This window comes from Hemitrygon akajei, chromosome 14, assembly GCF_048418815.1.
Source record: "Hemitrygon akajei chromosome 14, sHemAka1.3, whole genome shotgun sequence".
In the NCBI taxonomy this organism is placed as follows: Eukaryota; Metazoa; Chordata; class Chondrichthyes; order Myliobatiformes; family Dasyatidae; genus Hemitrygon; species Hemitrygon akajei.
Genome location: NC_133137.1, coordinates 43747683 through 43774816, shown reverse-complemented (window position 1 = coordinate 43774816; position 27134 = coordinate 43747683). Strand labels below are relative to the sequence as shown.

The 27134-nt window shown below is 42.4% G+C and overlaps 1 protein-coding gene across 2 annotated transcripts in view; it reads left to right on the top strand.

The window, feature by feature from the left end:
* Window positions 1-1771: 1771 nt before the first annotated feature.
* The window catches only part of dld (deltaD), a 76901-nt gene continuing 51538 nt past the window's right edge, over window positions 1772-27134 (top strand). The window contains exons 1-7 of one of the 2 annotated variants that reach the window (XM_073065939.1): window positions 1773-1908; window positions 3284-3356; window positions 16362-16441; window positions 18477-18545; window positions 19133-19202; window positions 21282-21382; window positions 21671-21814. In XM_073065939.1, coding sequence (XP_072922040.1) covers window positions 1888-1908; window positions 3284-3356; window positions 16362-16441; window positions 18477-18545; window positions 19133-19202; window positions 21282-21382; window positions 21671-21814 — 558 coding nt within the window. In that variant the 5' untranslated portion in view covers window positions 1773-1887. Of the gene's footprint in view, window positions 1909-3283; window positions 3357-16361; window positions 16442-18476; window positions 18546-19132; window positions 19203-21281; window positions 21383-21670; window positions 21815-27134 lie in introns of both variants that reach the window. The other variant, XM_073065940.1, reaches the window with a different exon arrangement.

Below are 27134 nucleotides of genomic sequence, written 5' to 3'. Positions count from 1 at the left end.
ATTGATTTGGACTGCAATACAGATGTCTGTGTAGAGCAGTTGGATCCAATTCCTAATTCCCTTCTTGAAGTGCATTTTGGAGAGCATATCCATTACATACATCTGTGATAACCTATCTGAGGCCTTCTCCTGGCCCAAGCTGAGTAGGCAGGTGTCCACCCATCTCCCCATCCTTCATGTAGGCGATAGTGTCCTTGAGTAGCACAAAGCCTACAAAAGTGTTCCTGGCAGATACAGCATAGGTTTGGTCTGGGTGGATCACCTGACCCAGAGGAGACTTGAGCCTGTTGGTGATGTTCTATATCATGGATGTATGTTATAAGATTTGGTATTTTGTGGCAGCAGAACGTTGCAATACATAGTGATACAAGCTATAAATTCAAAGTTCAAAGTACATATCCAACAGGGTGGACAGTGAAAGACCACATCCAACAGGGCAGATCAACAGCCAATGTGCAAAAGACAACAAACTGTGCAAACACAAAAGAAGAAATAGTAATATTTATTTATAATAAATAATAATCATAACAAATAAGCAAACCCTACACCTGGGTGGGTAGGGGTCCCTGATGATGAATACTGTACTGTTTTCCTGCAACAGCTGTGTAGATGTGCTCAATGGTGGGGAGGGCTTTACCCGGGGTGAACTGGGCCATATCCACTACTATTTGCAGAATTTTCTGTTCAAGGGCATTGGTGTTACTGATTACAATAATAATGGAGTGTAAAAAATTAATAGAGGTAAAGATACTGAGGAAGTGTTCATGGGTTCACTGTACATTCAGAAATCTGAGGGTGGATGGGAAGAATCTTTCCTGAAATGTTGAGTGTGTGTCTTCAGGTTCCTGTACCTCCTCACTAATGGTAGCAATGAGAAGAGGGCATTAATGATGGATGTCACTTTTTTTTTTAAGCTTCACCGTTTGAAAGTGTCCTGGATGCTGATGAGGCAAGTGCCCATGATGGAGCTGGTTGAGTTTACTACTTTCTGCAGATGTTTCCAATCCTTTGCTGTGGCCTCTCCACACCAGACGTTGATGCAAATTCACGAATGTGTTTGGTGACATACCAAATCTCCTCAAACTCCTAATGAAATATCACCATTGTCATGCCTTCTTTGTAATTGAATCAATATGCTGGGCCCAGGATTGATCCTCAGTGGTCTATATTTGCAGCGAAGCATTCTGCTTGTAGATGAGGGTAATGATGCCTTCCTCAGAGTCTGACATACAGTCCCACAAAGGTGAGTGTAACTCAGCCAGTAAGCCGTCACTTCTGGGAGTTTTATTTAAGTGGAAGGAATGGATGGAGCTAGTCAGTTCCTGCAGGGCCAGTGACTGGACCAAACACTCCGTCTTGCTGTGATAACACCTTCGTGACAGAGGACAGCAAGTTGTGGGAGGCTATACTGTCTGTGGCTTTTCTGTCGTTCAGACTGGCATAGAAGGATCTGCAGATCCATTTGTGAGGATGCTACTGAGCCATACTCATCCTTAAGGCTGCAGATCACCGAACTCTCCGAGTGACCAAGAAACGTAGCAGGTGTCATCCTTCTCGACAGTGCAGACCCTGGGTCTGAGAAAATCTTGGGGGATTCGGAGGTGAAGAACTGGGCTTGCTGGACTGAGATAACTTTATGAGAGCCACAACAGACAGAGGGTAACTAGGACTGAAATGTGCGATGCTAGGTGAGAGGGAGTAAATGCAAAGTAAATGTGGGGAAGGAGTCTTGCTGGAGCCGGACTGACCGACGAGCGACGACCGGAGACGGAACGGAACGGAACGAACCCTTGTGGGGCCAACAAACCCACCCACGTGGCGCCGGCCATGACGTCACGTACGCATGCGCATTCCCTCTGTTGCTGAGGTGGAGCTGCGGTCGCTGCGATGATCCGCCGGTTGTTCAAGGTCAGTCCGGGACCGGGGTCGCTGCATGTTCCGGACGGAGTGGGGAGATTGTCCTCAGTAACGTGCGTGGGGGTTGAGGGCAGTGCTCACTGCGGCGAGGCCAGGGACTCTACCATTACCCGTGATCGCGAGCAGGCCTCGGACCTGGCTCCCGCCGCCGGGACCACCGCTGTCCGGCTGCACCAGTCCCCACCAAGCGCCTGAACCCGTCTCCTGCACCGGCGTAATCGGGAAGCAACCCCTCTCTCTCCAGCACCATTCCTATCTGTCTCTGCTCCCCACGGCTGTCTGCACCGCGCCCCCCCCCCACAGCAATCCACACCATCCTGTCGTCCATCCCCAATCTACTGCCTCTGCTCCCCCATCCCATTCCGCAACTGCCCGTTCCCCCCGCTCCGCCCCTCCCCCACACTGCCCGTCCCCCCCGGCTCCGCCCCTCCCCCACACTGCCCGTCCCCCCGCTCCCCCACACTGCCCGTCCTCCTGCTCTCCCCCCCCTCCACTGCCCGTCCCCCCGTTCTGCCCCTCCCCCACACTGCCCGTCCCCCCGTTCTGCCCCTCCCCCACACTGCCCGTCCCCCCGCTCTCCCCCCCCCACTGCCCGTCCCCCCGCTCCGCTCCTCCCCCTACTGCTCGTACCCCCGCTCCCCCCCCACTGCCCGTCCCCCCCCACTGCCTGTCCTGCATCCCCACTGTCCCCTCTGACTGCCCCTGCACTCTGTCCCCTCTGCCCAACTCGTTCCCCCACCTGTCCCCTCTGCCCATTCCCCTGTTGCCTGCCCACTGACTTTATTGCCACCTTCAGCTCTCCTATGCAGCCTCTCCTTCTCTCTAGTGCCCATTGCGTGCTTACCCCTCCCTCACCTTGCCTGGAGCTCCTCTGCATATTATCATGCATTCCCAGTATTTAACTCATGCCCAACTCTTGCCTGGCCCTGCCCATCATTGTTCCAAAAGGAGATCCTCTCACCCATTCCTCCTTGTCTGTCCTTTTGAGGTTTTGGAGTCTCTTTCTTGCTCCTTTGTTCCTGACCGATTATTCCCTTACATTGTAAAGGTCTACAAATATTCAATGTTTGTTAAATACATTGCACTTAATTACAAATTCTCACAATGCACTCTCTAAAATTTAAGTAATCCTGTCTGAGTGGTTCTGCTTTGAAAGCCAGTGGTTTTGGGCAGGAGCAGTGACTAATGCCAGAGATTTATCGGTCTTATGAGTCCACCCCACTCCAGTGGTTTGTGGCATTTAAGCAGTATTTTACAGAAGTAATCATTGTGTACTTGGGAGTTACTGCCTGGGCTGACTCTGAGCTCATGAAACGAAACAACATGCAGTGTTCATTTTTGAAAGTTTCTGTGTTGTTTTATGCAGAGTGGAAATGTTTGTCGCAGACTCCAGGGTCTTTCAGCGGTCCAGATACGGACATATGCTGATGCTGCACCAGGTATGGATGGTAGACCGTGAGACATAGCAGAACTAGGCCACCTGGCCGGCCCATCAAGTCTGCTCTGCCAGTACATCACGGCTGATTTATTACCCCTCTGAACCCCAATGAATTTCACAGATTCATAGTCCTCTGGTAAAAGAAATTTCTTCTTGTCTCTGTTCTAAATGGATGTCACTGTATTCTGGGGCTTTGCCCTCTGGTCCTAGAGTTGCCCACTTTTGGAAACATCCACTCTGTCCAGGCCTTTCAATATCGAATCATTTAATTTTTAAATTTGTTCTTCTAAATTTTAGCAAATACTGGCCCAGGGACATCAAATGCTAAATGCTTCTCGTACGTGAACCCTTGGAGTTATTCTCGTAAACCTCCATTGGACACTGCCAGCACATCTTTTCTTTGTTAAAACTGCTCACAATACTCCCAAGTACTGTCTGACCAATGCCTTAAAAAGCCTCAGCACCACATCCTTGCTATTATATCTAGCTCTTTTGGAACAAATGCTGACCATCGACTCAACCTGCAAGTTAACCTTGGAATCCTGCACGACTCCCAAGTCCCTTTGCACATCTAACTTTTGAATTTTCTCCCTGATTAGAAAATAGTCTACACCTTTGTTCTTTCTACCAAAGTGCATGACCATACACTTTCCTAAACTGTATTCCATCTGCCACTTTTCCCATTCTCCCAATCTGCCTAAGTTCTGCTGCAGACTCCCTGTTTCCTCAACACTACCTGCCCATCCACCTATCTATATCATCTGCAAACTTGGCCTCAAAGCCATCAATTCCTTCATCTAAATCATTGACATATAATGTGAAAAGAAGCAGTCCCAACGCTGATCCCTGCAAAACATGACTGGTCAACGGCAACCAGCCAGAAGAGGCCCCATTTATTCTGATTCTTTGAATCCCGCCAGTCAGCCAATCTTCTCTTCATGCTATTATCTTTCCTCTTGTTAAACATTCTCATGTGCAGCATTTTGTCAAAAAGGCATTTTAAAAATCCAAGTAATCCACCGGCTTTCATTGTCCTGTTTATTATTTCCTCAAAGAATTCCAATAGATTTGTCATACAAGATTTGCCCTTACGGAAACCATGCTGACTTTGGCTTATTTTATCATGTGCCACCAAGTACCCTGAAACCTCATCCTTAGTGATGTACTCCAACATCATCTCCACCACTGAAGACAGGCTAACTGGCCAATAATTTGCTTCCTCCTCAAGAGTGGAGTGACATTTGCAATTTTCCAGTTCTCTGGAACCATTCCAGAATCTAGTGATTCTTGAAAGATCATTACTAATGCTTCCACAATCTCTGAAATATCCTTGAAATTAAGTTTGATTTATGTATTGAAACTTTGCTTTGTCCCATCGCACTGTGTGGTTGACTGAAATTCTTTGACCGGGGGGGGGGGGGGGGGGGGGGGGGAGGAGTTGTTTTTCCCTCAATGGTGAACACCTTGCAAGTACCTTGTTCATGTGTTATTCTTCAAATTTCCTCCTTGCACACTGGATCCCATGCTGACTCCTCACACACTGGATCCCACGCCGACTCCTCACACACTGGATCCCGCGCCGACTCCTCACACACTGGATCCCGCGCCGACTCCTCACACACTGGATCCCGCGCCGACTCCTCACACACTGGATCCCGCGCCGACTCCTCACACACTGGATCCCGCGCCGACTCCTCACACACTGGATCCCGCGCCGACTCCTCACACACTGGATCCCACGCCGACTCCTCGCACACTGGATTCCACACTGACTCCCCCTCGCACACTGGATCCCACATTGCGTGATGATGTGTGCTATCTAATAACCTCTTGAACACCGTTCACCATGTTGCCACTGCGATTCCCCTGCAGCCCATTCCAGGCACCTTCTACTCTCTACCCACATCTCCCTCCCTTTGTAAAGTGCAACGTCTCTCACTTGCCCAGATTAAACTCAATCTCTCATTTCTGTAAATATCTCTTAACTGATGTATATCCCGCTGCCTTTGACAGTCAACAGTACAGACTCCCTAACCTAATCATCCACATTTTCATCTGTTTTGTTCATATACAGTTTATCACAAACAAGTGATCCCAATATAGTTCCTTGCAGGATATCATTGCTCATGGACCTCTAGACAGAATAACACCCTTCCACCTCTACTGTTACGTATTCGGGCAACAATAATATAGATGAGTTAGGCAAGGGGTTTTATAACGAATAACACGTTTATTAAACACGGATAACAAACCCCCTTCAAATGTAAACAAACCCAAACAATGGTCCGAGCTCAGCTGCTGGCAGCTGGTCAGACAGTTCTTAATAGCTTTGCAGTCTCAAACAGTCTTTAAAGTAGTATTGAAAAAAACAGTTCTCCAAAGCGATATGCCGAATGAAAACAGTTCAAAGAACGATATGCCGACAGTTCAAAAGCTCACGGTACTTTTAAAAGGAGAGACTTTTTAAAACGATGTAAATTCTCTTCCACGTCGATGTCCTTCGATTCCCAGCGTCGAACTCCCACGTCGAATTTTATCAAATATAACAACTTAAAGTGACTGACCTTCCTTCCAAAATATTCTCAATCTCCCGCTTTTCCCAGCGGAGACTATCGTGAGAATAGTAAACGAAATCCTTCCGAATGAGGATCACACAAGGTCGAAGTCAATCCATCGAAAATCGATTCTTCTCGATTTGTCTTCCAAACTTCACTCTCCATTAGCAAAGAAACCGTTGGCTCTGACCTTTTAAACTTTAGGCATTATATAAAACTTCATTTTTAACTAAACTGCGTCATCACATTAAATCACACAGTAACATGAAGTCATCTTGGCAAATCCAGCCACGAACTGCCCCACCCGACAGGGTGGGTCTTCCTTTTATACCCTGTAGAAAAAACCTGTCACATGACCTCTACTGGCGGGAAAATGACATCACTCCACCATTACCTCATGTCCAGTATAACTTCAACCCCAGTCACGTGACAAGGGTACCACTGTCACGTGTCACGGGTACGTAACACCTCCCTCCAAAAAAAAAACATTTTTGGTCTATCAAGAACAAAAATTTTAACAATTACTTACAAAAAAAAACAAATGTATAAATTATATAACATACACAATATACAATACAGTAGGAGTGTTACAATAAAAAAAAACCACTCCAAAAAAAAAAACATTGTACATTCAATATCGAGATAGACAATCAGCAACCACATTATCTTTACCTTTAATATGAGTTATCACAATATTGTACTCTTGTAACATCAAACTCCAATTTAACAATCTTCTGTTTTTGTTTTTCATCTTACTCAGAAAAACTAACGGATTATGATCAGTGTAAACAATAAGTTGTTTTTGAGTTGTACCAACATATACCTCAAAATATTCCAAAGCCAAAACAAGAGATAACAATTCTTTTTCTATTGTTGAATAGTTTCTTTGATGCTTATTAAATTTCTTAGAAAAGTAAGCTACTGGATGATCAACCTCATCACCCTCATTCTTTTGCATCAATACTGCTCCCGCAGCTTCATCACTAGCATCCACAGCTAATGAAAAAGGTTTTTCAAAGTCAGGTGCCTTAAGCACAGGTTGTTCACATATCATTGTTTTCAATTTTTCAAATGCTTCCTGACAAAACACTGTCCACACAAACTTCACATTCTTCTGCAGAAGGTTAGTTAATGGAAGGGCAACATTAGCAAAATTCTTACAAAATTTTCGATAATATCCTACCATTCCCAAAAACCTTCTGAGAGTTTTTTTCCCCGTTGGAGTGGGAATTTCCAAAATTGCCTGAACTTTTGCCTGAACAGGAGCTACCTTACCTTGACCTACAACATAACCAAGGTAAGTCACAGTAGCATGTCCAAATTCACTCTTGGCTAAATTAATAGTCAAGTTAGCTTTTGAAAGCTTTTCAAACAATTTCTCCACCGCAATAATGTGTGCTTCCCAAGTATCATTTCCTGTCACTAAATCATCAATATAAGCATCAGTATCTTTCAATCCCTGAATCACAGAATTAATCATCCTCTGAAAAGTACCTGGCGCATTCTTCATCCCAAATGGAAGAACATTATACTCATATAACCCAGATGGAGTTACAAATGCAGAAATCTCTCTACCTTTGTCCGTTAATGGAACACACCAATACCCTTTCAATAAATCAATCTTTGTAAGGAACTTTGCTTTCCCAACTTTATCTACACAATCATCTACTCTAGAAATTGGATATGCATCTGTTTTCGTTACAGCATTCACCTTCCTATAGTCCGTACAAAACCTAATACTACCATCAGGTTTTGGCACCATTACACATGGCGAACTCCAATTCGAGTTAGAATGTCTAATAATATCATTCTCTAACATGTATTCAATTTCTTTCTCAGCAAGTTCACATTTTTCCATGTTCATCCTATATGGATGTTGTTTAATAGGTTTGGCATCTCCAACATCTACATCATGTGAAGCTATAGTAGTCCTTCTCGGAACATCTGGAAACAAATCCTTATACTTAAAAATCAATTCCTTCATCTGTTGTTTCTGCTCTAGCTGTAAATGTGCTAATTTCTCATCCATATTTTCCAAAATAGTCGAATTAGGTAACCTAACAGAAACAATGTTAGATTTAGAATGAAAGTCAGATGAATCATCTATCATGTTCCCAGTTAAATCCAACTCATTCTCACTAACCACAACAGTCACAGTATCAGATTGTTTCTCAAAATATGGTTTAATCATATTTATGTGGCAAAGTTGTGTTGACCTTCTACGATCTGGAGTTTTTATTACATAATCCACATCATTAACTCTAGACACAATTTCATAAGGTCCATGAAATCTAGCTTGTAAAGGATTTGTCTGCACTGGGAAAAAAACCAACACCTTATCTCCAGGCTTAAACATCCTCATCCTAGCTTCCTTATCATACCAAGTCTTCATTTTCTCCTGAGCCAACTTCAAATTTTTCTTGGCTAAGCTACAAGCTTTATGTAACCTATCCTTAAATTTCAAAACATAGTCCAACAAATTAGTATGCACTTCCTTACTAATCCACTGTTCCTTCAATAAAGCTAAAGGTCCTCTAACTCTATGTCCAAACACAAGTTCAAATGGACTAAACCCTAAAGATTCCTGTACCGATTCCCTTACTGCAAATAAAAGTAAGCTTATACTCTCATCCCAGTCACCTTCATTCTCCACACAATATGTCCTAATCATATTCTTGAGAGTAGAATGAAACCTCTCCAAAGCACCTTGCGATTCTGGATGGTACGCAGACGAAGTAATTTGCTTAGCTCCCAATTTATAAACTATTTGTTGAAACAATCCAGACATAAAATTACTACCTTGATCAGTTTGTATTTCCTTAGGCAATCCAAAATAAGTAAAGAATTTTATAAGAGCCTTCGTCACAGTTTTAGCTTTTATATTCCTAAGTGGTACTGCCTCTGGAAACCTAGACGAAGTACACATGATAGTCAACAAATACTGATAACCAGTTTTTGTCTTTGGTAATGGACCAACACAATCTACAATAACTTTAGAAAACGGTTCACCAAATGCTGGAATAGGTTGTAATGGAGCTACTGGTGTAACCTGATTTGGTTTACCCACAATTTGACAAGTATGGCACGTCTTACAAAACATCGCCACATCTTTTCTTAAACCAGGCCAGTAAAAATGTTTTAAAATCTTGTCCACAGTTTTCCTTACCCCTTGATGTCCACCTAAAGGCACACTATGAGCTAAAGTCAAAATCTCATTCCGATAAACTTTAGGAACAACTACCTGATAAACAACATTCCATTCCTCACTTGCAGGAATTGTAGGCGACCTCCACTTCCTCATCAACACTCCTTTTTCCAAATAATATCCTACTGACACCTTCTCAATTTCACTACCTAGTAAAGCTTGTTCCCTTAATTTTACAATCTCAGGATCTCTATTCTGCTCTGCTATCATCTCCTTCCGAGACAGAGATAAATCTTCATAGTCAGACTTACTCCCAGAACCTTGTTCAAACAACGAAGGTAAGAAAGTTTCTGACACATCCTCAAAACTCAAATCCTGAGTTGAACAGTCATGAGTAACAACCTCATTCTGCACATCAATTTTTTTAGCCATAGCTCTAGTCACAACACAAGAAAAATCTGTGTTAGAATTCACCTCTGGTTCCTCTAACTCCATTGTCAAATGCACTTCAGGAAAAACTTGTCCACCTGCCAAGTCATTACCTAACAATAAAGAAATACCCTTCACAGGTAAGCTATGCTGTAATCCTACCTTAACAAATCCTGTAACTAACCCTGACTTTAAATTTACTTCATGTAAACGTACAGGCATAAAATCACTTCCAACACCTCTTATGTAATTTACCTCACCAGTATCACTCTCTTCATTAAACTTCAACACACTATCTAACATCAGTGATTGAGAAGCTCCAGTATCCCTAAGAATCTTTATTGGCACCAGAGTAGATCCTTCTTTCAAGGACACAAACCCTTCAGTTATAAAATGATCATATCCCTTTCTAACTTTGTCAGACTCTAACAAATCCTCATTTGTGTTTACCAAACCCTGTAACTTTACAGGTGCTTCAGTATGTTGCACACAAGCATCTGGAACTGCTTCCTTCTCTTTCTTTTTCAATTTGAAACAGTTAGCTATTACATGGCCAGGCTTCTTACAATAGTTACAAATAAGACCAAACTGTCTTTCCTTCACAGGTTTTCCTTCCTCCTTACCTCTCTCATTAACCTCTAATTTAATTTCTAATTTACCTGGAGTCTCCATATTATTTTTCCTCTTAAAAATTCTACCCTGAGGAAATTTATTCTTATGGATTAAAACATACTCATCAGCTAATCTAGCACAGTCCTGCAATTTCTCAGTATCCCTCTCATTTAAGTAGGTCCTTACTTCAACAGGAATGCTTCTTTTAAATTCCTCCATCAAAATCAGCTCTCTCAATGTATCATAGTCCCCATTTACATTTTTAGAAGAAACCCATCTCTCAAAACACATAGCTTTATCATAGGCAAATTCCACATAAGTCTTTTCCACAGACTTTTTCAAACTCCTGAATCTTTCCCTGTACGCTTCTGGGACCAATTCATACGATTTAAGAATATTTTCTTTCACAATCTCATAATCTAATGCTTGCGCAGCAGTTAAAGCTGTGTAAACATGTTGTGCCTTGCCTTTGATTACACTCTGTAATAACACTGACCATTTATCTTTCGGCCACTCTGACATCCGAGCAATAGTTTCAAAATGTTGAAAATATCTCTCCACTTCTGTTTCACTAAATGGAGGGACCAATTTAATTTCTTGGCTAGCAACAAACGGTTTTCTAGAATCAGCAGACTGTTCTACAGACCTTAATTTCTCCATTGCATATTCAAAATCTCTTTGCTTTTGCTCAATTTCCAATTTACACCTCTCTAACTCTGCTTTACTTTGTTCCAACCTCATTTGTTCAATTTGCAACTGCATCTCCAGATTACTTATTGGAAACGATTCTAAAATCGATTCTTCAAAATGACCCGAAGCCACAAAATGTGATGCGATCTTTCTCTGTATTACAGCTTTTGATGTAATTGGCAAAATCCCTTTAAGATGCAACCGATTAGCAAGTTCAGAGACTTCAGTTTTTTTCGCCTTCGCTAACAAATCCGCGACTGGCGAATCCAGAAACTCATCAATATTCATCGTTGCCGAATACCACTCACAAGCCAATCAAACAAAAAAAATCGAGCAATCCCCGTTACCAAAACACCAACTCAAAATTCAAAAAACTTTTTAAACTCAAATAATTCAATTCCGAACGTAGCCCCCATAATTATGTTACGTATTCGGGCAACAATAATATAGATGAGTTAGGCAAGGGGTTTTATAACGAATAACACGTTTATTAAACACAGATAACAAACCCCCTTCAAATGTAAACAAACCCAAACAATGGTCCGAGCTCAGCTGCTGGCAGCTGGTCAGACAGTTCTTAATAGCTTTGCAGTCTCAAACAGTCTTTAAAGTAGTATTGAAAAAAACAGTTCTCCAAAGCGATATGCCGAATGAAAACAGTTCAAAGAACGATATGCCGACAGTTCAAAAGCTCACGGTACTTTTAAAAGGAGAGACTTTTTAAAACGATGTAAATTCTCTTCCACGTCGATGTCCTTCGATTCCCAGCGTCGAACTCCCACGTCGAATTTTATCAAATATAACAACTTAAAGTGACTGACCTTCCTTCCAAAATATTCTCAATCTCCCGCTTTTCCCAGCGGAGACTATCGTGAGAATAGTAAACGAAATCCTTCCGAATGAGGATCACACAAGGTCGAAGTCAATCCATCGAAAATCGATTCTTCTCGATTTGTCTTCCAAACTTCACTCTCCATTAGCAAAGAAACCGTTGGCTCTGACCTTTTAAACTTTAGGCATTATATAAAACTTCATTTTTAACTAAACTGCGTCATCACATTAAATCACACAGTAACATGAAGTCATCTTGGCAAATCCAGCCACGAACTGCCCCACCCGACAGGGTGGGTCTTCCTTTTATACCCTGTAGAAAAAACCTGTCACATGACCTCTACTGGCAGGAAAATGACATCACTCCACCATTACCTCATGTCCAGTATAACTTCAACCCCAGTCACGTGACAAGGGTACCACTGTCACGTGTCACGGGTACGTAACACTACCCTCTGCCTTTTGTGGGCAAGTCAATTCTCCATCCAAAGTCCCAAGTCGCCATGGATCCCACCCCAGCCTACAAAGAATGATCTCCTCAAATACTTCACTAAAGTCTGAATAAATAATGGCCACTACCCTACCTCATCACTCAACTGGGTCAACTCCTCAAAAACCTGCAGATCAAGTTTGTCCTGCCCCATCTATTATATCTTCACAACACACACAAAATGCCGGAGGAACTCAGCAGGCCAGGCAGCGTCAGGCCAAAATGTCAATTGTAATTTTTTTCTATATATGCTGCCTGGCCTGCTGAGTTCCTCCAGCATTTTGTGTGTGTGTTGCTCTGTATTTCCAGCATCTGCAGATTTTCTCTTGTTTGGTATTATATCTTCACATCCGTCCTCTAATAGAAACATAGAAAACCTACAGCACAATGCAGATCCTTCGGCTTACAAACTGTGCCGAACATGTCCTTACCCTAGAACTACCTAGGCTTACACATAGCCCTCTATTTTTCTAAGCTCCATGTACCTATCCAGGAGTCTTAAAAGAGCCTATCGTTTCCGCCTCTGCCAGCAGTGCATTCCATGCACTCACCACTCTGCGTAAAAACTTATCCCTGATGTCTCCTGTGTACCTACTTCCAAGCACCTTAAAACTGTGCCCTCTTGTGCTAGCCATTTCAACCCTGGGAAAAAGCCTCTGACTATCCACACAATCAATGCCTCTCATCATCTTATACACCTCTCATCCTCCATCGCTCCAAGGAGAAAAGGCTGAGTTCACTCAACCTATACTCATAAGGCATTGACTCAATCCAGGCAACATCCTTGTAAATCTCCCCTGCACCCTTTCTATGGTTTCCATACCCTTCCTGTAATGAGGCAACCAGAACTGAGCACAGTACTTCCAAGTGGGGTCTGATCAGGGTCCTATATAGCTGCAATATTACCTCCTGGCTCTTAAACTCAATCTCACAGTTGATGAAGGCCAGTGCACTGTATGCCTTCTTAACCGCACAGTCAACCTGCATAGCAGCTTTGACTGTCCTGTTGACTCAGACCCCAAGATCCCCCTGATCCTCAACACAGCCAAGAATCTTACCATTAATGCTATATTCTGCCATCATATTTGACCTACCAAAATGAACCATCTCACACTTATCTGGGTTGAACTCCATCTGCCACTTCTCAGCTCAGTTTTGCATTCTATCAATGTCCCGCTGTAACCTCTGACAGCCCTCTACACTATCCACAACACCCTCAACCTTTCCGTCATCAGCAAATTTACTAACTGTCCTTCCACTTCCTCATCCAGGTCATTTATAAAAATCACCAAGATCCCTGAGGTGCACCACTTGTCACCGGCTTTCATGCAGAATATGAGCCGTCTACAACCGCTCTGCCTTGTGTGGGCAAGGGAGTTCTGGATCCACAAAGCAATGTCCCCTTGGATCCCATGCCTTCTTACTTTCTCAATAATCCTTGCATGGGGTACCTTATCAAATGCCTTGCTGAAATCCATATACACTACATCTACGGCTCTTCCTTCATCAATGTATTTAGTCACATCCTCAAAAAATTCAATCAGGCTCGTAAGGCCTGATTTGACAAAGCCATGCTGACTATTCCTAATCATATTATATAATCATATGACAATTACAGCATGGAAACAAGCCTTCTAGTCTGTGCCGAAGGCTTACTCTTACCTCGTCCCACCAACCTGCACTCAGCCCATAACCCTGTCCTGTCCATATACCTATCCAATCTTGCTTTAAATGACAATACTGAACCTGCCTCTACCACTTCTACTGGAAGCTCATTCCACACAGCTACCACTCTCTGAGTAAAGAAATTCCCCCTCATGTCTCAACTCATGTCCTCTTGTTTGAATCTCCCCTACTCTCAATGGAAGCCTATCCACGTCAACTCTATCTAACCCCCTCATAATTTTAAATCTCTATCAAGTCCCCCCTCAGCCTTCTATGCTCCAAAGAATAAAGACCTAACTTGTTCAATCTTTCCCTGTAACTTAGGTGCTGAAACCCAGGTAACATTCCAGTAAATCTTCTGTGTACTCTCTCTATTTTGTTGACATCTTTCCTATAATTCGGTGACCAGAACTGTACACAGTACTCCAAATTCGGCCTTACCAATGCCTTGTACAATTTTAACATTACATCCCAACTCCTATACTCAATGCTCTGATTTATAAGGGCCAACATACCAAAAGCTTTCTTCACCACCCTATCCACATGAGATTCCACCTTCAGGGAACTATGCACTGTTACTCCTAGATCACTCTGTTCTACTGCATTCTTCAATGCCCTACCATTTACCATGTATGTCCTATTTGGATTATTCCTACCAAAATTATACCTCTCTAAATGTTCATAAATCCTGCCTCTCAGGGTCTTCTCCATCAGCTTACATCACTGAAGTAAGACTCACTGGTCTGTAATTTCCTGGGCTATCTCTACTCCCTTTCTTGAATAAGGGAACAACATCTGCAACCTTCCGATCCTATGGAGCCTCTCCTGTCCTCATTGATGATGCAAAGATCATCACCAGAGGCTCAGCAATCTCCTCCCTCGCCTCCCACAGTTGCTTGTGTTACGAACCCCGTAACTGGGTCACTTACCAGCAAAGATAGAGAGGTCCGTTGAAGTCTGATGGTACTATTTTTAACAGTATTTATTGGTAAAATACACAAAAATAATATCAATGCAAACATACAGGTAATATACGTTGTCAATACTAACTCTAAAAGTGCGGGTATAACAATAATCAATAAGAAATAAGCTCTATCGTTGTCTAGGGGATAATGTATTGTCCGATGGAAATATAAAAGTCACTTTAGTTCATTCAGGCTGCAGCTTTTGGTTGGAGTCAAGAGACAGATTTTTGAACTTGCTAGCGTTTCCTTTTTTATGATGTCGATCCTTCCAGAGTTCCATGGGTGTTGGTTTCTCCTTTTAGCTAAAGCCGTTCTTCCGTGGTAAGGCCCCCAATCCCGGCAAAGGGAAAGGACGCACGCGAGCTTCCCACCTGCTGTCGCTACCAAACGCTGTCACGGGACTTCCAGCGTCTCTCCTGGTGCGTCTAAAGGGGTTGTTCCCCAGACCCTCTTTTATCCTTACTCACGGGGTCTCAGATGTCAATCAGGTTGGGATGATGCAATCCCTCAACCAGCCCACTCTGGTCATTCCCTGAGGGCTTCAATGAATAGTACAGTACTCAATACACAATTCCGTCTCCAAGAGACAATGGCCGGTATCCGTGGCTTTGTCTCGCTGAGGGCAGGACACACATTCCAAACCCATGAGGATTCTCTCTCATTTCCTGGGTCCCCAGACCTGAATTAATAGCGATCTTGCGATTCTCAAAAAGGAGGGGGCTACTTTGTACCCTTCAGCCCCTCAGAGTTGTGGCATGTTCGTAACACTTGTATGAAGCAACCATAATTAAACATAGTATTTCATTTGACGCTGGATGTTTTGGTCTCCTAATCTGAGGAAAGACATTCTTGCCATAGAGGGAGTACAGAGAAGGTTCACCAGATTGATTCCTGGGATGGCAGGACTTTCATATGAAAAAGGACTGGATCGACTAGGCTTATACTCACTGGAATTTAGAAGATTGAGGGGGGATCTTATTGAAACGTATAAAATTCTAAATGGATTGGACAGGCTAGATGCAGGAAGATTGTTTCCAATGTTGGGGAAGTCCAGAATGAGGGGTCACAGTTTAAGGATAAAGGGGAAGCCTTTTAGAACTGAGATGAGGAAAAACTTCTTCACACAGAGAGTGGTGAATCTGTGGAATTCTCTGCCACAGGAAACAGTTGAGGCCGGTTCATTGGCTATATTTAAGAGGAAGTTAGATACGGCCCTTGTAGCTAAAGGGATTGGGGTATGGAGAGAAAGCAGGTACAGGGTTCTGAGTTGGATGATCAGCCATGATCATACTGAATGGCAGTGCAGGCTCGAAGGGCCAAATGGCCTACTCCTTCACCTATTTTCTATGTTTCTATGTTTTACCTGGAAATTTCTCAATCTACTCAGTAACTATCAATGATTTGTGCATGTGGTCTCAGTCTTTCTGCTTTATATCATCTCTTCTCATTCTTCCTACCAAAATGTATCACCTTGCATAGCTTTGCATAAGCTGCTACTTATCTAAGATTGCCATGAGTACAGTGTGCAGCTACTGCCAACAGTTCAAGCTATGTGTGTGTGTTGATTCTATTAAAATGGTGGTGATGCAGATTTACACTAATGACGTTTTGGTTTGCATTTCAGTTGATGCAGATGTCACTGTTCTGGGCTCAGGCCCAGGAGGTTATGTCGCTGCTATTAAGGCTGCACAGTTGGGGTTTAAGGTAGGTAAAGGTTATCTGATTCCAAGTTGACATTGTGTATATCACATTTGCTTATGGTGTACATAGGCAGTTGGAGACCACTGTAGTTGAGAAGCAGTAACTTACACAGTAGCCGTTATTTTGATTCTTTTGGTTTAGGTCCAAGAGCCAGTGCGCTGACGTTTACCACAGTTGCACTATGGCCTACACAAATTATGCTGTGATAAGATGAAGATTGATTCTGTTTCTCTTTACACACATACTGTATGACCTGCTGAGTATTTTAGACCATAAGTCTTAGAAGCAGAATTAGATCATTCGGCCCATTGAGTCTGCTCTGCCATTCCACCGTGGCTGACTTATTACCCCTCTTAATCCCATTCTCCATAACCTGTGACACCCAGACTGACCAAAGACTTCTGTTTTAAAACTATTCAATGACTTGGCCGACACAGCTATACGTGCGGATTAATTCCACAGATTCACCAACCACTAGCTAAAGAAATTCCTTCTCATCTGTTCTAAATGGACGTTCTTCTATTCTGAGTTTGTGCCCTCTGATCCTAGACTTACCCACTATAGGGAACATCCTCTTCACATCCACTCTATCTAAGCCTTTGGTGTTCAGTACTTTCAGTCAGTGAGATTTCTACTCATTCTTCTAAACTCAAGCAAGTACGGGTTCCGAGCCATCAAACACTCCTCATATGTTAAACCTTTCATTCCCAGAATCACTCTTATGAACCTCCTCTCAAATGCCAGCACATCTTTTCTTTGATAAGGGGCTCAAAACTGCTCACAATACTTCAAGTGGGGTCTGGCTAGTTTTCAGCAGTTATTTTTCATTTTCATGTGAAAGACTGAATTACTGGTTTTTGAGATTTCAGATTGGTGGCTAGTTAATGTCCTCTGGTTGTCGATAAAGCTCATTACATCTCCGTATTTGAGTGATCCGATCATTAAAGCTACCATTGTAACATGGTGTTACAGTTCAAACAGAAAGTCCAAAAGTCATTCTGGTATTGCCACCACATTCCAGGCCCAAAAGTCCCTGAGGTAACATGATTGGTGGTGGTGGTGGCATCCGTCGGTCTCGAGAGACCATGGATCTGTGCCTGGAGTTTCCAGGGTGCAGGCCTGGGCAGGGTTGTATGGGAGACCGGCAGTTGCCCAAGCTGCAGGCCTTCCCCTCTCCACGATGTTGTCCAAGGGAAGGGCACTAGGACCCATGCAGCTTGGCACCGGTGACGTCGCAGAGCAATGTGTTGTTAAGTGCCTTGCTCAAGGACACAAACACGCTGCCTCAGCTGAGGCTCGAACCAGTGACCTTCAGGTTACTAGTCTGATGTCTTGCCCACTAGGCCACGCGCCAACATTAACATGATTACCTTAGGGGCAATGACAATAATAGAGCTGCTAAGGTGAGCAGGCCACCCAGTGCAAGTGCCAATGCTGAGCTACCCAGAATGGTGGTTTAAAACCCAGGAAACATTTCCATATAAAAATACAATGATTGCTTCAAGGTCAACAGTGGTAAACCAAATGGCAGGTATAGGCGAGCAGTGTAGTGTCAGGCGAAAGGTAATTCATGGTGTCCTGACAAAACATAAAGTAGAATGTATCCAGCTCCCATTTAACATGTCTCCTGAATCAACAGTCCAGATAGTCCACTAACCACCCAAATTCCCCTCCCCTCTCAGTCAGCCATGAGCTCTCTTCCTTCTGCCACCAGACTCTCAGGTTTGCTAGCTGTTCGCTTAGCTGCATCCAATAAAATAGTTATTGTGGTGTGATATCTGAAGGGCAAACAACCACATCTGTTAGGATGGAATTGTAGCGAGTTATTCCAATTGCCTTTTTAAATAAAACAATTTGGAGAATTCACTACTAGTCTTAAGACTACTTATTTCCTTAATGCAGCCAAATCCTGAAAATGATTGATGGAGACTTCTTTAGCAAAGAGGAGGGATTGACAAAGTATTCTTCACATGTTAAAAGATTAATTTGAACCTTTTAAACCATGTAAAATATGTTGATTAATTTTTAATTCCTTTAGACTGTTTGTGTCGAAAAGAATGAAACACTAGGTGGAACATGTTTGAACGTGGGTTGTATCCCATCCAAAGTGAGTACCTGATCAATATGCTTCATTTTTATTTAATGTTCTGCAGTGCATGTTGAATGTTGATGCTTTCTTACCCAAGTCTGTACATTAAAAGACTATTTTATAGGTCCATGTATACTGTTGTTTAGCCAGGGTTGCCTTCATGCTAGCCTGTGCGATGGGGTAGGGAATAAGGAACATCTTCCCCTCTCAAAAGCCTCCAAACTTCACAATAAATTGTGCAGATTAATATTCAAGAATGGGGAAGGGAGTACAGAATAGTCTAAAGGTAACAATGAGTCATATATTCCTCCAGCAAGTGGTGAACCAGTGGAGTTCTCTATTGTAGTGAGTATGTGGAAAACACATTATTATATAGATCTGAAGTGTTAGATTTTGGGGTGAGGTTTAGAGGGATCCAGGAATATGAGGAGAAAGCTGGAGCAGTAAACTAAATTAAAAATGATCGACCATGATCTTTCGAATGGTGGAGAAGGCTGGAAAAGTGGAATAGACTCAACCTGCCTTGTTACTCTGCGCTGATAAACTTTGCTGTGAATCTGTATGTCTGTAAGATCTGTAATCAAAATTGTGGTTGTTACTCTCAGGCTTTGCTGAACAACTCCTATCTCTATCACCTGGCTCACGGGAAAGATTTTGCTAGCAGAGGGATTGAAAGTAAGTAGATCTCTGGTCTTCCTTCCCTTTGCTATTTTATGACGGCTTTACTACCAGATTTAGCAAATAGTCAAAAATGACTCGAACACTAACGATCAAATAAGTCAAAGTCAGAATGGTTTCTGTGAAGGGAAGTCTTGCCTGACAAATCTGTTAGAGTTATTCGAGGAAGTAACAAGCAGGGTGGACAAAGAAGAGGCAGTGGATGTCATTTACTTGGATTTTCAGAAGGCATTTGATAAGGTGCCATACATGGGGCTGGTTAACAAAATAAAATCCTATGGTGTCACAGGAAAGATACTGGCTGACAGGCAGGCACTGAGTGGGAATAAAGGGGGTCTTTTCTGGTTGGTGCAAGTGACTAGTTGTGTTTGTCAGGGGTCGTATTGGGATCACTACTTTTCACAATGTCATTGATTTAGCTAGTGGAATTAATGGCTTTGTGGCAAAGTTTGTGGATGATACGAAGATAGGTGGAGGGGTAGGTAGTGCTGAGAAAGCAATGGGATTGCAGCAGGTCTTAGACAAATTGGAAGAATGGGCAAAAAAGTGGCAGATGGAATACAGTGTTGGGAAATGTATAATAATGCATCTTGGTAAAAGGAACAAAAGTGCAGACTATTATCTAAATGGGGAGAAAATTCAAACAACAGAGGTGCAAGGGAACTTAGGAGTCCTTGTGCAAGACTCCCAGAAAGTTGATTCACAGGTTGAGTCTATGGTAAAGAAGACAAATGCAATGTAGACATTTATTTCAAAGGGAATAGAATATAAGACACTAATCAGGTCACACTTGGAGTATTGTCAACAGTTTTCTTATCTCAGAAAGGGTGTGTTGTCATTGGAGAGAGTCCAGAGGAGGTTCACAAGGATGGTTCTGAGAGTGAAGGGATTAACATATGAGGAGCTTTCGGCAGCTTTGGGCCTGTACTGATTGGAATTTAGAAGAATGCAGGGGGGGGTCTCATTGAAACCTCCCAAATGTTGAAAGGACCAGATAGGATGGATGTGGAGAGGATGTTTTATCTGGTGGGGGTATCCAGAACTAGAGGGCACCGCCTCAGAATTGAGTGACAACCCTTTAGAACTGAGGTAAGGAGGAATCTTTTTTAGCCAAAGTGTGATGAATCTGTGGAATGCTCTGTCACAGACTGCGGTGGAGGCCAAGTCTGCAGGTATATTTGAAGCGGAAGTTGATAGATTCCTGATTGGTCGGAGCATCGAGGGATATGGTGAGAGGGCAGGTGTATGGGGTTGAATGAGATCCGGGATCAGCTGCGACAAAGTGGCAGAGTGAACTTTATGGGCTGAATGACCTTATTCTGCTCCTATGTCTTATGGTCTTTAAGACCTTGCCTGTATCCTCAGGCTCCACATACGTAATGAAATCCCTTTCTTTTCCTTGTAATTCTCTTGTCCTTTGTATACTTAAAAAAATTCCTTTTGGGTTTACTTTAATCCCAGTCTGTCAGTGATATTTCATGATCCCTTTTTGCCTTCTTAATTTCCCTTTTGAAGCATGTCTCTACACTTTCTATTCTTGAAATCTTTAATTCTATACAACTACTACATGCCTCCTTTTTTCTTTCTCCAAGCCTCAATATCCAGGGTTTCCTGTAGTTTTTATCTCGAGCTTTCACCCTTACAGGACCACGCTGGCCCTAAACTCTCTGTGCCTCCATGGAACGTTTCATTGATCTGCTCCACGAACACTCGGAGGTGCACGACAACGCCCAAACTTGCTGTGTAAATTCTTTACCACCTTTAGTTCTTTTGTCAGTTGCCTTGCTCCTTAATCATCCCCACTGTGCCAAAGAATATTATTTCTCAGTCAGCTCTCTGTACATCCTTAAAAATATATTTATTGCTATATCCAAGTCATCTAATGAATCTGATGCCTGCCGTCATCTTGTTCTTTTTAAACCTATTTTCAAACCTTTGTCTTCTAAAAGTCAGAGTGTTTACAAACCTTTGGTTAGTTACTTCAATGGCATCAGCTAATGTGATTGGAATAAATCACATCTGCTCAGTACGGAATGTGTGAGTGAATATTTTAATTGATTAAATGTTGTTTCAAAGTCACAGGAATAAATCTTAATCTGGAGAAAATGATGGAACAGAAGAGTAACGCAGTGAAGTCATTGACCGGTGGGATTGCCCATTTATTTAAGCAAAATAAGGTTAGTTTCTGATCTATCTAATCGTGACTCCACTCACCTTGGTCTGATTTGGTCATCAGTTTTACTAAATGAGAAAAGCTTGTGTCATTGCACTGGCACAGAACATGAATTCGAATGCAGGCATCAGTCTCCAAATGAGACGTCAATAGACTACAGAGCACAAGCTGCCTAAATATAAACACTTTAACATGCTTTATAAAATTTGTGCTCTTTCTTTGTTTAAATTTAACATTTCTAATTAGATGCTGTGATGGAGTTTTGATGTTTATATCTTGCCACTTCTGCAAGGTAACGCATGTCCAAGGCTATGGTAAGATCACTGGGAAAAACCAGATCACAGCTCTGTGTAGTGATGGCAGCACACAGATCATCAACTCCAAGAACATAATCATCGCCACAGGGTCAGAAGTTACTCCTTTCCCTGGGATTCAGGTACATCAGTTGACACAAAAGAGCTATTCTTGAGCTTAGCAAGTTAATGTTTTGATGGTAAGTGTATGATAACAATCTGTTAAAATGATTTATGGAAAGTAGCCTTTGCTCCTGTTGCCTGTGAGATGGTGTTGTATAGTGTTGGATTCTTTTTCCACATTCCTGTCAGTTTTGAAGACTTACTTTACACAAATGGAACCTTTCAGTATTCTTCATTTATAGTCATGCTGTATGAAAACTGGCTTTTTGGCCTCCCTCAGCTGGGCCCATTTGTTGGTGTTTAGCACATGTCCTATCCATTTATCTGTCCAAATATATTTTAAATACTGTAATTATAATTTTTCTTCTCAGTTCCTCTTCAAATCTTTCCTCTCTCACCTTAAACCTATCCACTCTAGTTTTAGATCCCCCCACCCTGTAACCATCCTCTTGTCCATGTTTCTTATAATTTTATAAACCTCTATCAGATCACTTCTCAGCCTCCTTTGTTACAGTCAAAACTGCTAACACCACCTCTTTTGTAATGTAGGTATGTATCAGGACATGACTGTTCTCTTCCCTTAAGAACCTGACCTTCTCCACAATACAGATAAATATTTGTTTAAGGCAGTCTGAAGTCAAGCTGCATCTGTGGGAAGGGAAACAGGTTGAAGTCCTTCATCGGGACTGTGATATGCTTCAGCATTCAGTCAGTGTTTTGGATCAGACCTTCCCTCAGACACTGGCTATCCAACCTTTCCCTATAACTGAAGCCCTCTAATCCCAGTGGCATTTCTGTGAAACTTCTCTGTTCCCTTAGCTTAATTACAACATTCATAAAGTACAGTGACCAGAACTGCTCATAATATTCCAGGTGTGGCCTCATTAACATTTTCTGCAGCAATAACATGATGCTCTCATACTTAATGTCCTGTCTGATGAAGGCAAGCATGTTGTGTGACACCTTCACCACCCTATCTATGTAGCCACTTTTCAGGGTCTATTCTCTGCAACATTCCCCAAATTCCTGTTACTCACACTGCAAAACTCCCCAAAAAATCCATCACTTTGCACTTGTCTGAATTACAGTGCCTGTAAAAAGTATTCACCCTCCTTTGAAGTTTTCATGTTTTATTGTTTTACAACATTGAATCACGGTGGATTTAATTTGGCTTTATTCACACTGATCATCTCCTTGACTGTTTCGTGTCAAAAGTGGTTTCATTTGACCAGAAAACCTTCTAGCTGATTTCAGAGTCTCCCACATGCCTTCTGGCAAACTCTAGCTGAGATTTCATCTGATTTTTTTTCAACAGTGGCTTTCTCTTTGCATCTCTTCCATAAAGCTGCGACCGGTGAAGCACCCGGACAACAGTTGTTGTATGCGCAGTCTCTCCCATCTCAGCCACTGAAGCTTGTAACTCCTCCAGAGTTGTCAGAGGTCTCTTGGTGGCCTCCCTCACTGATCCCCTTCTTGCATGGTTGCTCAGTTTTTGAGGACAGCCTGCTCTAGGCAGATTTATAGGTGTGCAATGTTCTTTCCATTTCTTGATGATTGACCGAACTGTACTCCAAGGGATATTCAGTGACTTGGAAGTTTTCTTGTATCCAACTCCTGACTTGTGCTTTTCAGTAATCTTCTCGTGGAATTGCTTGGAGTGTTCTTTTGTCTTCCTGGTGTAGCTTTTCCCAGGATACTGACTCACCAGCAGTTAGACCTTCCAGGTACAAATGTATTTTTACTATAATCAGGTCTCCAAAAAAAGATCTCCATTTACCTAATTATGTGACTTCTAAAACCAGTTGGCTGCACAGTGATGATTTGGTGTGTCATATTAAAGGGGGGGGGGGTATGAATACTTATGCAATCAATTATTTTGTGTTTTATATTTGCAGTTTAGATCACTGTGTAGAGATCTGTTTTCACTTTGACTCAAAAGAGTCTTTTTCTGTTGATCAGTGTCAAAAAAAGCCAGATTAAATCCACTGTGATTCAATATTGTAAAACAATAAAACATGAAAACTTCCAAGGAGAGTGAGTAGTTTTTAGAGGCACTGTATAGTCCATCTCCCATTCTTTCACTCATTTTGCAATAGATCAAGATCCTGTTGTAACCTTAGGCAACCTGCTTCACTGAACACCATTCCAGTGTTGGTGTCATTACAAGCATTTTATTATAACACCTACATTCTCATCCAAACTGTTAATGTATATGACAAACAACAGGGACTCAGCACTGATCCCTGTGGCATACCACTAGTCAAAGGCCTCCACTGCCACCTTCTGACTCCTTACACCAAGCCAGTTTTATATCCACCCTGGATCCCATTTGATCTCACCATCTCAGAATTGAATCAGCTTTATTATCACTGGCATGTGACATGAAATTTGTTAACTTAGCAGCAGCAGTTCAATGCAGTACATAATCTAGCAGAGAGAGAGAGAAAAATAAAATAAAACATAATAAATAAGCAAGTAAATCAATTATGTATATTGAATAAATTATTTTAAAATATGCAAAAACAGAAATACTGTATATTAAAAATGTTAGGTAGTGTCCAAAGCTTCAAAGTCCATTTAGGAATCGGATAGCAATGGGGAAGAAGTTGTTCCTGAATCGCTGTGTCTGTGCCTTCAGGTTTCTGTACCTCCTACCTGATGGTAACAGTGAGAAAAGGGCATGCCCTGGGTGCTGGAGGTCTTTAATAATGGACGTTGCCTTTCTGACACACTGCTCCCTAAAGATGTCCTGGGTACTTTGTAGTCAAGTGCCCAAGATGGAGCTGACTAGATTTACAACCTTCTGCAGCTTCTTTCGGTCCTGTGCAGTATCCCCTCCATACCAGACAGTGATGCAGCCTGTCAGAATGCTCTCCACGGTACAACTATAGATGTTTTTGAGTATATTTGTTGATATGCCAAATCTCTTCAAACTCCTAATGAAGTATAGCCGCTGTCTTGCCTTTGTAACTACATCGATGTGTCGGGACCAGGTTAGATCCTCAGAAATCTTGACACCCAGGAACTTGAAGCTGCTTACTCTCTTCACTTCTGATCCCTCTATGAGGATTGGTATGTGCTGCTTCGTCTTATCCTTCCTGAAGTCCACAATCAGCTCTTCCGTCTTACTGACGTTGAGTGCCAGGTTGTTGCTGCAGCACCATTCCACTAGTTGGCATATCTCACTCCTGTACGCCCTCTTGTCACCACCTGAGATTCTACCAACAATGGTTGTATCATCAACAAATTTATAGATGGTGTTTGAGCAATGCCTAGCCACACTGTCATGTGTATATAGAGAGTAGAGCAGTGAGCTAAGCACATACCCCTGAGGTGCATCAGTGTTGACCTTCAAAAAATTAAGTTAAATTCACGAGACAATTTCCCACACAAAACCATGCTGACTGTCCCTAACTAGTCTGTGATTTTCCAAATGCAAATAAATCCCGTGTCTCAGAATCCCCTCCAGTAACTTCCCCAGAACTGATGTTGGGCTCGCTCTGGCCTGTGGTTCTCTGGCTTGTCTTCAGTCAACCTTTTATTCCCCTCCCTGTTGTTAAGCAAGATGCCAAAATCTCTGCCCCAGCCTCAGAAATTCCTTCCCAGAAAGACCCTAGTCAGTCCCAGTTTGCAACAATGTGTGCTCAGCCCACTGCTGACTCATAATTGTACTGCCAGACTCGGCTCAAACTATGTCAGCAAATTTGCTGATAATTCTGGTGATTGGCTTCATCAGTGATGAGTTGACATACAGAGAGGAGGTAGAGAGGCTTGTCACGTGGTGCGAGGACAACCTGAGTCTCAATGTGGACTGCAGGAATGCATGGGTAAAGCATGGACTATCTAACCTGCATTCACAACACCACCTCACTAGTCAACAAGGCACAGCAACATCTACACTTTCTACCCCACCCCCAATCCAACTATTTTCTACAGAAGCACTATTGAGAATGTCCCAGTTCTATGCACTACATTCATTTTGAATTGTATTTTAACTTACTTATGGTAATATTTTGGTTTATGTGCTGTGTGATAAATGTTTTGTCCACTGTGGTCTGGAGGGACATTACTTCATTTAGTTGTGTATATTAACAGATGACAATAAATTTGAACTTGATCAACCTCTGCTTTAATTTTACCCAATGACTTGGCCCCCCACAGCCATCTGTGGCAATGGATTCCACAGACTGACCATCCTGTAGCTAAAGGAGTTCCTCCTCTTCTCTGTTTGAAAGGGGTGTCCCTCTTTTTTGAGGCTGTGCCCTCTGATCCTGGGCTCCCCCTGTATAGGAAACATCCTCTCTACACCCACTCTATCTAGGCTTTTCAATATTCAATAGGTTTCAGTGAGATCTCCCCTCATTCTTCTAAATTCCAGTGAGTACTGTACCAAAGCCATCAAACACTCATCATACGTTAACACTGAAATCATTCTCGTGAACCACCTCTGAACCCTCTCCAGTGCCACCACATCTTTTAGAAATGGGACTCAAAACTCACAATGCTCCAAGTGCGGTCTGAGCAATGCCTTATAAAGCCTCAGCATTACATCCTTGCTTTTATATTCTAGTCCTCTCGAAAATAATGCTAATAATACAGTTGCCTTGCTTACCACCAAATCAACCTGCAAGTTCACCTTTAGGGAACCCTGTACGAGAACTCCCAAGTCCTTTTATTACCTCTTGGTTTCTGAATTTTCTTCCTGTTTAGAAAATAGTCTGCCTTTATTCCTTCTACCAAAGTGCATGGCCTTACATTTCGCCATACTATATTCCATCAGCCACTTCTTTGCCCGTTTTCCCAATCTGTCCAAGTTCTTCTGCATATTTGTCCACAAAGATGTCAATTTCATCTTCTAAATTGTTGACGTGTATCGTGAAAAGAAGTTACCCCATTACCGATTCTTCAACTTCATCTACCTCTCCCTGCTGCCTCTACACCACTAGTCATCCAGCAGCAACCAGAAGAGGCCCTCTTTATTCCTACTCTTTGCATTCTGCCAGTCAACCAATCTTCTATCTATGCTAATATCTTTACTGTTATACCATGGGATTTTATCGTGTTTAGCAGCCTTCAGTGCAGCACCATCTGAAAATCCAAGTAAATGACATCCACTAACTCCTCTTTGTCTATCCTACTTGTAATATATTTGAAAAATTCCAACATATTTGTTATACAAGATTTCCCCTTTAGAATATCGTGCTGACTTTAGCCTATTTTATCATGTGCCTCCAAGTACCCGGAACCTCATTCTTAATAATGGACTCCGGGGGACGTCACGTGATGACGTAGGATCGAGACGTGGATATCCAGCTCTCCCGTAAAAAAAAAACTAATAAA